At 42.6% G+C, this 13,741-nt stretch overlaps 1 protein-coding gene across 1 annotated transcript; it reads right to left on the reverse strand.

Annotated features, from left to right (window-relative positions):
* Window positions 1–1,669: 1,669 nt before the first annotated feature.
* exoc3l2a (exocyst complex component 3-like 2a) lies at window positions 1,670–12,762 on the reverse strand. Its single transcript, XM_029519550.1, has 13 exons — window positions 12,659–12,762; window positions 9,854–10,423; window positions 8,814–9,031; window positions 7,636–8,386; window positions 7,427–7,541; window positions 7,228–7,338; window positions 7,017–7,117; window positions 6,766–6,876; window positions 6,510–6,645; window positions 5,310–5,432; window positions 5,051–5,206; window positions 3,954–4,075; window positions 1,670–2,515 (listed from the first exon to the last, which is right to left on the reverse strand). The coding sequence occupies exons 2-13, from the start codon at window positions 10,396–10,398 to the stop codon at window positions 2,218–2,220; spliced, it is 2,787 nt and encodes a 928-aa protein (XP_029375410.1). The 5' UTR covers window positions 10,399–10,423; window positions 12,659–12,762; the 3' UTR covers window positions 1,670–2,217.
* Window positions 12,763–13,741: the final 979 nt, after the last annotated feature.

The raw sequence follows: 13,741 nt of genomic DNA on the forward strand, positions 1-13,741 counted from the left end.
TTATGATTTCCTGGTACAGTCCTAACCAGTGACTTACGTTTGAGTGACCGATGGCCCTTTACTGGAAAAGCCTGAGTCACTGGTTACTGTAGGTAAAAAAAACCCTCTCTCTCCCTGACCTTCCTGTTTCTGTTTCATTCTCCCTGTAACCAAATTGTCATAAGAGGGCATTTACAGTAAGTGATGTCAAATTTGTACCTTTGTCATTAAATGTGACCATTTTTCTTTTGAAAGAGTATTTCTCTGAACAGAACCAAGCTTTTCATGGAAGACAGTCACCAACATTGCACCTTGTTTGCAAGGTCAGGGTTGCTAATACGGACACACCTTCCAGTTTTTGACACATTAAAGCTGATCACTGAGCAGCCAAAGCAAGTTAATGTAGCTAAAATCACAGCACAGACAAAAAAAATTATAAAAATTAAAATAAGATTATTATATTTTTTTTTTTGCTGCTTGGAAGTTAACATGTCAGCTGACAGGGGCACTTTTCACTCACTCTTTTGAAAATGAGATGTAAATGATACCAGCTTCATTATGATTTATATGAAGCACATGTGAGCAAAAAGGACAAGATGAAAATGTATAAAAAGCTGAATCCAACTGACAACAGGTTAAATCCTGACATAGCACAATGGCATCATGAATATGGTAATAGCATATTAGGGCATCTGGGGATATTTGATTTGAGCTGGTTTAAACTGCTTCCAGTCAAAGTTTTCTAGTGCATCAAAAAACTCCTGCACATTGGCTACACACTGGTCATGTCTTCTCATAAACTTCCTGAAGAACTGTTAAATTGTTCAAGGTCAATTACATCCCATGAGGAACCAGACTGATGGTTCCAGACTCATGATGATGTGAACATGAGATGAAAAAACCTCTCCCTGGTCAAGGATTTTCAGATAAATGTGTGTCAATGTGTCCGACCATCAGCTATAAATTTCCACATGCTGCTACCAAAGTTCATGACCAACCAGCCAGCCAGTCATGCAGATTTTATTGCAGACTGGCTGAATGTGAGGTCAGTGTACAGAACGACCCCAGTAGAGGCTGCCTGAAGTTGTTTTGAGAAGCCCATAAGCAGCTGAGACATGAAAAGCTCTGTGGCTTGTGGACCTTCACTCTGAGTAGCAGAGGGGAAGTTCCTTTCCACTGCATAACGTAAACTTGGCTCCAATAAAAGCATCCGTTGGCACCTCAGTGGACAACAGGAACTCTTTGTTTATCAAAAAACATTCCGTTGTTGGCCACAGGGTGTGTGACCCTCCTCATGGGGTGGCAGACAAGCATATAGTAGCCGATGTGGAGCCCCATATTTCAAGATCTCAGTACTGAACAAAGCGCTTAGATAAAGAACAAAGACATAAAGTATGTGTGTATATGTGCTCCCTGTACCGGTTCTGCGTCAGACCCTGTGGCCGTCATGTCTGTCAAGAGGTTGGTATGTATTGTTTAACATAGATCTAGACTTGGTGTCAGACATGCCCATGTTCAAGGAGTACAACACCTAAAGTTAGATGTAGGCTAAATAAGAGACAATTGTACAATAGCATATCCATAACTGTGACAGCGTGTCCCCCCTTTGAAATGAAACATACAATGTAGTGTTTATACTCAGAACAGAGCAACAGATACTGTTTCATCTACCCAGTCAATGGGTTTTTATTACTATTCCAGCAACAGATCCATTTCATTCACAGTGAGAGTTCAACACATTTACATTTCCCTACACTATTTCCTCAGATACATATGCACTATATACCAGAGAATGGGTATATACGGTTGGGTAAATACATGTTAAACAGCAAACATCCAAAATCATATTGCATTGCATCTGCTAGCAGTAGTTTCTGTAATAACGAATAAAATGCTGAAAAAGACTGAAGGAGTTACATTTTGAGGATATTTTATACCACTTATTTATTTCTGGATTTGTTTGGATCAAAATAGAATAACTACAAATTATAATGAGCCATTATGATACATAGTCAGTTTCACATTTACATTAAAATGCGTGTGTGTTGGATGGAGATAAGACAGTAAGTGAGTGTGTACATAACGAGCAGTACCTGAAGTCAAGTTTCTTGAAATGGCTGGTAAGAACATTTGGTACAGTCTTTTTGGTAAAGGTGCATGTACATCTCATCAGTATCTTCACAGTGAGTCTGTGACAGCTCTCCTAACATAAACTAACAGCTATTCTTCCCTTTGAAGTTAATTCATGTCGTCCATGTTCTCAGCAGGTTGAGGTGTTGTGTTTCGGGCACTTGTTTTGGGGTGTCGCCTCAGGCGGTGCTCTGAAAACCAGTTGGACACGGTCATGGCGAGACGGAGGAGGCCCAGGCTGATGCAGTGCACCTCTGAGGTTATGGGGATGTCAGAGAATAGCGCGTGGTCTCGGCACATGAGGACACCACTGCATTCAAAATCTTTGACAATGTTGAGGATCTCCTGGCGCTCTGCTTGTCGCATCATTCCCCTTATGTTCAGCAGGGTGGAGACATGCTTCTTCCTGTGCAGAGGAAGGATATGGGGAGGAGGATGAGGGGAAGGGAGGAAAGCGGGTGTCAGTGGAAGTTTGGTCGGGTTGGTCCCATCAGAGGTTGTCATCATTTTGACTTACAGTTACATCTCTTAGTCAGAGCATGTGTTTGTGGGACACAATGGAAATCTTGGTAACGTTTTGATGAGACATAGGGACCCACCAGTGAAGGAACAGCTTCAGATGTCACAGTGCACTTTATTACACATTTATCACTCAACCTCTGAATCCTTCTTTAATCACTTTGTGCAAAACAAACAAACCAACAAAAATATTTCTGTTATGTAGCAATGTATCTCTAAACACTGGTAATACTGGATTTCCAACCTTTAAACAAACCACCAGTTCTGCAGGCTGCTATACCGTGTGGACTTTAACAATAATTAATCAAATCTCTATTTATTTATTTAAATAATTTAGAATGGTAGCTGAGAATATAAAGCGAATGTCAAATTATATTGCTATTCTCAAGGTGAGGGACTAAAGGTTCCTATTTGTAGGTTGTCACTGAGTATCGGGAAATTACTTATAAGCCATTTGTGAGCCCATCATTTCCAATAAAAGCATAAACGTTGACATATCAGGAAGCAGCTCCAACCGGTTTTTGGGATTTGTCACGTCATACTAGACATCTAGGGACATGATTGCATGCGGAAGAAAGACTGAAAGGACATTGGAAAGCCTGACATGTATTCCCATGTGCAGGCACAGTCATGTATCTATGAATGGACTCTGCTGTCATTCAGTGAAGCACCCAGAAAACCCAGGGAAGGTCAGCATCCTTTGAACTCCTAAAAATACCAGCAGGGAATGCCATGCAGCAAACAAAAGGGATAAGTCAAGCAGTGAGTTAGCATGTCTCCAGGTCTGAACTAATGTTCAGCATGTTTTGCTGTCCTCTTCTACACCTCTCTCTCTTTGATTCCATGTGTGGCACCAGTCTGTCTCCTGCAGGGTGGCAGGAACAGGAAGTACTCGGCAGCAGCTTCCTGTCTGCTCCACAGAGGGTTATGCGTCACATGCGGGTGTAGGTTGCCAACCGTCACCTGAGTCTTAATCTGTGAACAAACAGCCTGGGCAGCAGGGTCCCCCCGAGTCCTCTGAACCTCATCCATTCTCAAAACAGACCCGCGCTCCCCTCCAAAAATAGCAAAGTTAATGTAGATATGTTTCCGCACTCCTTTTCCTTGTTTTGATCCATTGTCACAAAAAAAATAACAATAACTACATACATAGTCGTACATTTCTCTGCTGTGGCTCAGTGCCAAAAACAGCACTCCTAATGTGTAGTAGTAAGCATAAAAGAATATAAGACCTTTGGGGGTAAAGAGCCAACATATCTGTTTTTATAGACACTTCCTGGTTGCAATAAAAATGTTCCAAGACAGCTCATTTGTTGAAAACTCACCGTATATCTGGAAACTCTTTCACCAGGATGGCAACCTCCATCTGGATGGACGGCGTGTCCTCCAAGAGAATGATGTCAGCCAGGTGACAGATGACGCTGTCCAACCAGGACGCGTTTGATTCCTGGAGAGACAAAACCAAGAAATAGTTTCATCATCATGCAACAATGTTTTTCTACAACAACAACAACAACAACAGTATAAAAAAACAAAAACATGAAACTGATGTTTACAATAGACTTCCTGTTTTGAAAGGAGCTGTACCTTATCACTGTTTATTCTAACTGATTCTTCATCATATTAGACCAGTGAGCTATGAGGACAAGCAGAGGAATTAAATGAATCCTTTTAAGACCATAGGCCAAACTTGGGTGATTTACTGAGTGAATAACAAAACTCCACCTCTGTTTTTCTAGGTCCTGTTTTCCTTCAAATACTCAGGAAAATGAAGGCAGAATTCCTTGGCTTAGCATCCACTAAAAATAACAGCGTCGGTTTTAGACAGCCATTAAAAACTAATCTCTCTCCACCCCTCCCTCCCCCAAGTTCCCAGTTTCCACAGACACTTCATCTCACTCCTCCGTGAAAAAGGCCATCAAGGCCATCCCAGAGCCACATCAAAGCCAGCCAGCTGACAGGAACAGGAAGTTCCTTCTGAACACAGCGGCTTCCTGTTGTCAGCCGAGGTGACGGACACTTGTTTGAACTCACACACATAAAGGGGGCAAATGCCACATTGACAGGCCTAGTTGTTTTACACCCTCTTCCCTCCATGGCAAGTGCTAACGTAAGCCTGGTCCATCCATCTCCATCTCACTGACGGCAGCCATTTTTCAGAGCTCTCTCCTGTATCAACACTGTCTGAGATATTCCTGACCTAGGAAGTTTGAGGGTCAGGCTCCACTCACAGCCACCAAGCTCTACATTCCCCTCACCAGCACAGCTCAGGGTTTTGAACAATCAGCATTTTGGCAGGATTTGTAATAGTCAGGCTCTCCTGAAAAATAATTAGCTGTTGGGTCTTGGATGCTTGTTAAATGCATCCTGTGCTCTTGATGACCTGGCTTGACTTCTTTCAATAAATAAAGCTCACACTCACCAGATCTTTAAATAGACCCTTTAGCTGTTTTGCTTCATCTTGCAGTCGGAAAGCCATCCTCTTCCTCATCTTGGAGGATGTGCAGATGACCCGTCCGCGCATGATGGCTCGGACATACTCTACCAGGACCCGTCGGTGCACCTCACCCACCAGAGTCTGTGAGTTGTTCAATTTATAGCACAAATCACTGATTGAACTTCGAGCAAATGCTGCATTTTATTGATACAGTAGTTCAGTGCTTGTTACACACAGGTGTTACCTGATATGGTGGAGCGTCCATCCTCCTGAACTTCTTGAAGTGATGTTTAATGCTGGCTTCAATGGCCTCAAAAGCCTCTGTGTTATTTAACCATTTTCTCTTTATCAATTTGTCAAAGAAAGGCTGGAAACACAGACCAACAGATAATTAACAGAGAACCCAAACAATTACTAAAGAACTCAAAAGCAACTTTGAGGTGCTTTAATGTACTTGAGTATTTCAAAGTTTTAATCTTCTTATTTCCACTAATCTTTTCTGTAAAGACCACAAAATGTTCATACTATAAAAACACTGAATACTATGCAGACTTTTCAAATTAGCAACCTTAAATTCCATTTTTATGGATCAAACAGCCCACCTGCATCATTAGTACTTGCTCTACTGCAAAGTTTGGCGTTGGCAGTAATTCTTTGATATCCGGTGGCAAAATGTTTGTAATCACTTTTCAGTGCATTGGAATTCAGGTGGTCTGAGAGAAAACTAAACACCTTCATCTTAGACTTCACAAAATCCATCTTGTGACAGGCATTTTGGCCAATCAAAGATCTTTTTAGATCCTAAAGGCTGTTCTAATAATAATAGATAACATTGCAAAGAAAAATATCTTAAGCAAAGTAAAGAAATGACACCACGCAAAAGCAAGTCTATGAAAAGCAGTTCTTAGAAGTGATTAAAAGAAGAAACACTGTATGTGCATTTCTTTAAATGTATATGTGCCGATATCAGTGAAGTGCTGTACTATCTCACTATGAGGTCGGTTGTATAGATACACAGCCAGTCAAATGTTTGGGCACACTTTCTCATTCAAATGAATAGGAAAGTGTGTCCAAACATTTGACTGGTAGTGTATGTATATATGTGCATGTGTGTGTGTGTGTGTGTATGTATGTGTATGTACACTACTAGTCAAAAGTTTGGACACACTTTCCAAAATTTTGACTGGTATATATATATATATATATATGCACATTCTTGTTCAGGACACTGCTCAATGATTGCTGGAATATTATAGTATTACGGTATTATGAACATGTGTGCTCCCTCCACAGAAAACTGTGCTGTGCAAACCTGTTATCTTTTACAATGTTGTCTGAGACAAGGAGAGAAATAGAAGTTCTCTATACCTTCGCCATAGCTGTCAACTATATGGCATTTGTTAAAGAAAAACAAGGTTTATGGTACAAGATGAGACTAACTCACCCTGATGTGATCAAACAGTCGGTCAGTCAGCACCTTCACCGACCGGTTTATGATCCTGTCCAGGGAGGAGTTAGCCCTTTGCCCTGCCTCCTCACTGCCCTGGGGGTCACACTGCCTGCAGCGCTCCACAAAGGATCTAGAGAACATACAGGAGAAAGGAAGCTGCACTTTCAGCAGATCACTGCAACACTTATCATAAATACAAAAAATAAGAATGCTGGTTAGTTGTATAATGTTGCCAACGTGGTTTTCCCACCTAAGAGGAGGACAGCAGTTGACCAGAGCGATTGTCCTGGAAACATATCCGTCCCCTCTGTCTCCAAATTCTGCTTGAGTCTCATGAAACATCTCCACCTTCCTCTGGAAACTAAGCACATGTTTTATGAGAACCAAGTGAGTACGTATACAATTTAGTACAATAATAATGACAATCATCATGATCTGTGTTTGTCTGAAAACTGCATTCAAGAAAAAAAAGTTAAGAAGTAAAAGTAAAAATGTACGCACTTGTAGAGAAAATCAGCCAGTCCAGTGAGACTACAGCGAGCTACTCTTGCCCCTAAAAACTGGTTCACAGATGTAGATCTGTCCAAATCCACCTTTAGCCTCTGAAATCAGGAGAAAATATGAATGACTAAAAAGAAACATTGAGATGCTTTGAAAAGATCATTTCAAATTCACTTTCTTTTTTCTCTTTTCTCAGTGAAAGTGACACTACCTGGATGACAGAACGTGCCAGGTGAGACTGATACTCTTCTATCTGCAGTGTCTGAGCCCATCTTCTCTCCTCTTCATCCAGAACCTGGAGAAGCTCTGTTGTCACGTTCTCCTGAGAGTCATGGAATTTTTTATTTTTTTTAATCTATCTGGCATGAAGATTTCTTTAAAAGCAGTTATATAATAGCGAAGAGTCTTACCCGGACAATACTGATGCAGTCTTGTTCCAGCCTGTCCACTGTGTCCTGAGGCAGGATTGGTTCCAGAGGGGAGTAGTTGATTGCTGTGGTTGTGCCAATGGTCCCCAAAACATCCCTGATGGAGATGATGAGTCATTACTAACCAATATAGCTCTCAGGTTTATAAAAGAGATTTTAGTCCAGGCTAGCTGTCTGGCAAGATACCGTACCTGTTGTAAATGTTGTAGAACCAGTCCAGCAGTGAGTATACGTCTGTAATCTGCAGAGGGCCGCTGGTAACAGTCCGTAGACGTTTGGCCACGGCTCGATGGTAACTTTCCACATAAACCTGGAAGGCAGCAAACTCCTCTGGGTAAATGGATACAGCATTTCGCCTTGCTGCATCAAGGTCATCCACCATCCGGCTCCTCAGGCGCTCCAAGTACGAGCCCAGCTGGCCAGCCTGGGTATCCACCTGATGTGGCAGGCTCCAGTCTGCAGCCTCGGCCACAGCTTGCCTCCACTTCATCTTTAGTCGCCGGGGACGATGACTGGGCTGGACCAGTGGGCCCTCTCGCTCTGGCTTGGTCTCCTCTCTCAGGGCCCAGGCAGCATCAGCATGCTCCTCCTGCTGGATCACCAAAACCACCAGCCCAAGGTTTGGACCAGCGCTGGGCTGGCGGAGGGACTCTCGTACTACATCCCACATTTCCCTCTGCAGAGCCTCATACAGGAGCTCCACATCCTTAGCCTTCCGCCGGCTTGAGTCCAGGGTTGCGTTGGAGCTGAGGGCATCAATGATGGATGAGGATGATGAGGGGGTCATGGCAGGAGGGGTACTGGGACATATTGTGGGGGTAAGGGTTGGAGAGGTTTGAGTGGGCAGAAGAGACAGCAGCTCACACTCTCGTTCCAACTCCTGAATGTGTGTGTCGGCCAGGAGGAGGTCCCTGTGGTTGACTAGCTGCAGGATCTCCAGTACTTTTGGGATCACAAAGAGAAAAAAAGGATTCATGTTCAGTTGCAGCATTCACAAAATGGAGGTGGGGCCAAATATGTGTGTTTTTATGGTCACTGAGCCATGCATGAGCCTGACTGAAAGATTCAGCACACTTTTATTTGGACAGAGGTTCCCTGTGGCGTCTGTGAACAGTACGCATGGTTGAATATGTATCTGGAAGAACCTGAGGTCAGAGAACATGTGGTCATTTCACAGTGCACTGGTAATTGAACCCAATGACTCAGGAGGCTAGGGACATCGAGGGCTCATCAGTGAGTTGATCAACACTGCCAAAATAAAACTGTCCTAAGGTAACCTACCATAAAGAAACATTCTTCCAAACCACTCTGAGACATAAATACAGGTTTATTTGCGATCGGCATCGAGTGCTTTTTAGATCTCTGTTACCTGAGAGGGGCTCTCTGGTTTTGACCACCGGCTCTTCCTCCACTGTTTCCTCCTCAGCCTCCTGTGAGGCCTTGTCTGACATGGATTCCCTCTTCAGCTTGCCCAGACTGACCATCCTGAGGAAGGAGGGTCGTCTGGAAGCCTCCACCTCACAGCCTGCGCTCAGGTCCCCACAGGGCAGGCTTTCTCTGCGCTCCTCCTTATGTCGACCTGTGAAGCTGCACAGCATAACAGAGTGAAAAGTTTGCATACATGTGCATAGCTGAGTGTTTAAACATTCACGTACTCAAGGGTTGTGCTCCTCTGCCTGGACTAGCACAAGCTACTGCTGGAATGCCACATATTCACACATCTGGTAAACTGTGACGGCCTCAGTTAAAAATAGATCCATTCATTTAGCACAGCGAGTGTACAACATGTCACAGACAAACAAAAGAGGTTCCGTAGATCAACAAGTCAATGATGGCATATTACATAACTCCTAAGGAAATAAGAAAACTATGCGCTGTTCTATTGCTGACCAGAAAAGGATTTTCAATTTCTCAGCCTGTTTTCTAGGGAGCCACGCTCTCAGACATCAGCTGTTTACAAAAATCTCAAATCAAATAGTTGTCTATGAATTATATATTCCTGGACTGTTTAATACAGCTGTTCTTTTGATTCAGGTTTTTTTTTATTTCACTTTACATTAGGATGTTTTTTGATGATTATATTTTTAGATGTTCTTTTACTTCTGCTTTTCAAACTTTTGCACAGTTGAGATTTGTATGTTTTTCTTCATTTTGCTTAATTCAATGCATTGCTGTAGAACGTTAAGCATTAAAATTCACAATTTCTTTTTTTTCTTTCTCCCATTTTGAGTTTTGAGTTAAAAGCCATCCACACATCTCCAGATTAAACAATGCCTCAATCAACGCTCTCTGACTTTTAAGAACTGTTCTGGTGCACTTCATGAGAAACAAGCCATCCACAGCTATTCATGCAGATATTGCTTTGCTCTTTTTGTTAAAAATCTAAATAGCTTCTAAACCCCTCCTCACCGAAGAAGGGTCATAATTCCCTCTGAGCTTCTGCGCAGTCCTTTCCTCTTCTCCCTCTCTGGGGGGAGTGTGTTTGAGTCTCCAGGGCTGTAGTGGGGAGAGTTGTTCCCCCAAACGTTGCGCCCCGACTTCCGGAGCCCCTTCCCCAGTTTTCCAAGGGTTTTGAGAGGTGACACTCCACAGATCCGCTCCAGGGTCCCTCTGAGGGGTTTCCCCTTAGGATTCCCTGCACCATGCCTCTCTGCATTCACTTCATTTTCCTCTTCCTCTCCATCACGGGACAACCTGAGCTGGAGGTTATCCCTGACTGTCCCCATGATGAGGCCCATGTCACCTCCATTCCTCTCATCCTCATCCAGATCCACATCTTCAAAGGGGTTCAGGCTCTTGTTCAGGTCTTTCAGATCATTCAGCTCCTTCAGATCATTGAGATTGTTCAGGTCCCTGAGGTCCAAGTCCAGCCGGGGCAGAATCAGCTCACCATTCACTCTGGGGAACTCATGACAGCTCTTGGACCTCCCTGGCAGCTTCTTCAGAATGGGCATGGTTGCGATCGAGATCTTTAAAAAACTGCAAAGTAAGAACACCGTGTAAGATTTTGAAAAAGTGTTCACGTTAACAAGAATTTCAGAAAGGTCAATTGTGTGATCATTTTGCGATATGCCACTTCAGTACAACCCACAGGTATGGCAAGCTGACACCAGAGAGTCCAACCCTGTACATATGATTTGTGTCCTTTCAGGGCATAGAGGAAGTTGGAATGTGTGGCTGAGATTCAAATACTTGAAATGTGGAAAACACTTTTTTTCTGGTGGTAAATCAGCCACCAGACAGTTTATATAAGCAGAATCAAAAACATCCTCTCACATGCTAGTTATGTAATGCACTATATCAATCATATGGGAAATATTGCCGCATTCACATGTGCTGCACTGCAACCAGCAATAAATATTAGCACTGAGAGACAAATAATTATGTCGACCAGGTCAGGAGAGGTTCACCTTCAGCCTGTGGAGAAGTATCAACATGAGGTTGATAACAGAGCTGTATAAAGTTATATAAAGCACAGGAATCACTGTAAAGGAAATATCTTACACAATCTGCTGATCAGCAAACATTTTACAGTGGAAGAAAAAGGATCTGTGATGTTTTGTTAAGTTTCCTTTTATTTTTACTGCTTCATTACTGCACTCATGCATTCAGACACACAGAGGAGGCCTTCTGGTTAAGACATCTGAAGTTAGTAATTTTGGCAGATAAGGGAACATTCAACTTTTCTTCAGACACTCCACGCTACAGTTTCTACTCCACACTACAATGAGAAGTTCCTCTGATGTAATACTAAAGCTGACCTAAACCAAATCAAAGTACAAGTGAAGGAGGCCAGCTGCTTCAGCAGTTACACGAATTCCTAAAATAATCTTTGAAATTCCATCTTAATGTCACTGCTCTTCTTGTTCTGATCAGTGAGGGATTTTTTCATCATAAAGACTGTCGCCTTGGGATGTGCCCAATGTATTTGACTTCTTATCTGTTTGTTGTATTAGTGAAGCCCAAGATCTTTGGGTGAATCTTTGCACCAGGATTGTTGATGTTATCTCTTACAATGAAATCTCATTTGGCTGAGATTTTTTTCACAGCCTCTATCGAGAAGAGTAACAGTTAAGGCTATCAAAAGTTGTTTCACATCACACACTCACACACACACACACTCGCTCATGCAGTATTGCAGTATTATGAAAGAACAACACTGTTTAAAATATTGTATCAGTATATTTTTCAACTGTCCTTCAGCAAAAACATTCAATTGTAATCAATTTCACTGTGAAGAAACTAGTTTAATATATATATTACATATATATAATATACACAAGCAGATTTTCAAATAAGTGGATTGTGTATTATAAGTGATCTGATCACAAGCTGACCTCTTTCGTGGAATCAAGGTATGCATTATATATGTGTAAACTCTAATGCAATTAGCTTTTCTGTCATGCGTTAATTTTTTTATGAACATGGTCTTTAAACATGTTTTTGGTATTGAAGCGACTTGATATGGAGGTTGGGTTACATTCTGTGTCCTGAAGGTTGCTCTTGCTCTAAACTATGGGAGAGAAAACAGTCAACTTTGATGTGAAGATGTGGTTTGAGTTGTTTGGTAATGGTTATTTTACTATTCAGGTCAAAATCAAAATATATAAAATACATATGAAATCTAATCATTACTTTCAATATATCTAAGTTATATCTAAGAAAATATATATCAGTGATCTCAAATTTTTCACAGTGGTAATTTGCTATATCGAGTCTGAACTTGATAAACTTGATAATCTCTAATCTGTTTATCAGCCTCTCACAAGAGTGGAGGACAGGAAAACATTAGGCTGCAAGTGCCTGTGAACGGGTTTTCAACTCCCTCCAAGACAAAACATTTTCTTAAGAGAACAATAGGTGTTATGAGGATGGCAGACATCACTGAAGCTTTTTCATCAATATGCAACTGAGAATGTGCTCTCTATAAAGGTCAGTCAGTGACGAACACAAACAACAGGATTGGCAAAGTCCATCAGCGAAAATAACCTATGTCTATTGTACAACAGATAGATGGACACTAAATGTTGGTTGTGTAATAATTAGAAAAACAATTTTGAAATGCACTAACCTCAGCAGACATTTAGAATAACATTATGAATAGTGCTATCATTCAGGTGAACTACAGCAAGGATGAAGGAACTAAATCGGCCCCCTCTTCCGAAACACATGGCGTATAGAGCCAAACATCAGAGTCCAGAGGATGAGACTTACCTGATGAGTTTGCCGTGCTGTGCTTCAGGACAATGTCATCCTGGAGTGTGCTGGTTGTGTGGACTGCCAGGCTGTGAAGTGTGTGCATGTGTGTGTGTGACTGATGAGTGTGAGAGTGTGTCTGAAAGTACTCTGCGACTCAAGAGAGCAATGTGGCTGCTTGTGGTTTCCTGATGGGCTCTATTGTGGTGGAAGGTGATATGTTTTCCTGAGGAAAGGCCCGTCCCGTCCTTTCTCCCCCTCCTACGCCACTGACCCACCAGCCCCCCACCCACTGCCCGTCCCCCCATCCCAAGTAACCCCGCACCCCAGGGACCTTTCTAATTACACCGATTGCATTAGCTGCTCAGTGAAAGGAGATAAAGCTGGACACAAGACTTCCTGGCAGTGTTTTATGTGTTCATCAGCTCTACACATTTTGTGGGTTGCATTTGTGTGTGTGTTGTGCCCTGCCTGATCCCTAATAGAAGAAGATACTGAACTTTAGGATGATTCAGTGTTAGTGGCCTTGAGTCCGAATTCCATTCAGACACCATCTGCAGTGTATTTTTCCTCAGCGGAAGACTTGAAGTGAACAGACCTGGACAGAAATGACTCTCCACACCACAGTGCTGCCACATTGTCTTTGGTTTAATGCAGGGATTCAAGGTCACTGAAGACCGTTCAGTGACAGTTCAGCTAAAGTTGAAGGATATATGAGAGGTGCGCGTATGTGTGCGTGTGTGTGTGTGTGTGTAAATGGCAAAGCTGTGTATTGACCAACTGTAAGAAATGAGCCAAGCAATACAATGTGTTAACAAAGTGACCCCCCCGCCCCCCCCAACCCCCAGTCCCCTCCAATTCCTCAGCTTCCTCACTCTGCTGTTCTGCTGCCATCCACTGGACACTCTGGGGTAGGTCATCAGGTACAGTTCACTCTGGGACACCTGACAGTTCAGATAATAAGCTCACCAATCTATGTCGTCATGTGTGTGCTTAGATGTGGGTTCTGTATGTTGGAAGCTGTAAGCTAAAGTTCAGTCATGAGGCCTCAGTCATCAGCTCTTCCCTGCTAACTCTGAATGGAACCAGGCCATTTTCAGC

This window comes from Echeneis naucrates, chromosome 14, assembly GCF_900963305.1.
Source record: "Echeneis naucrates chromosome 14, fEcheNa1.1, whole genome shotgun sequence".
In the NCBI taxonomy this organism is placed as follows: domain Eukaryota; kingdom Metazoa; phylum Chordata; class Actinopteri; order Carangiformes; family Echeneidae; genus Echeneis; species Echeneis naucrates.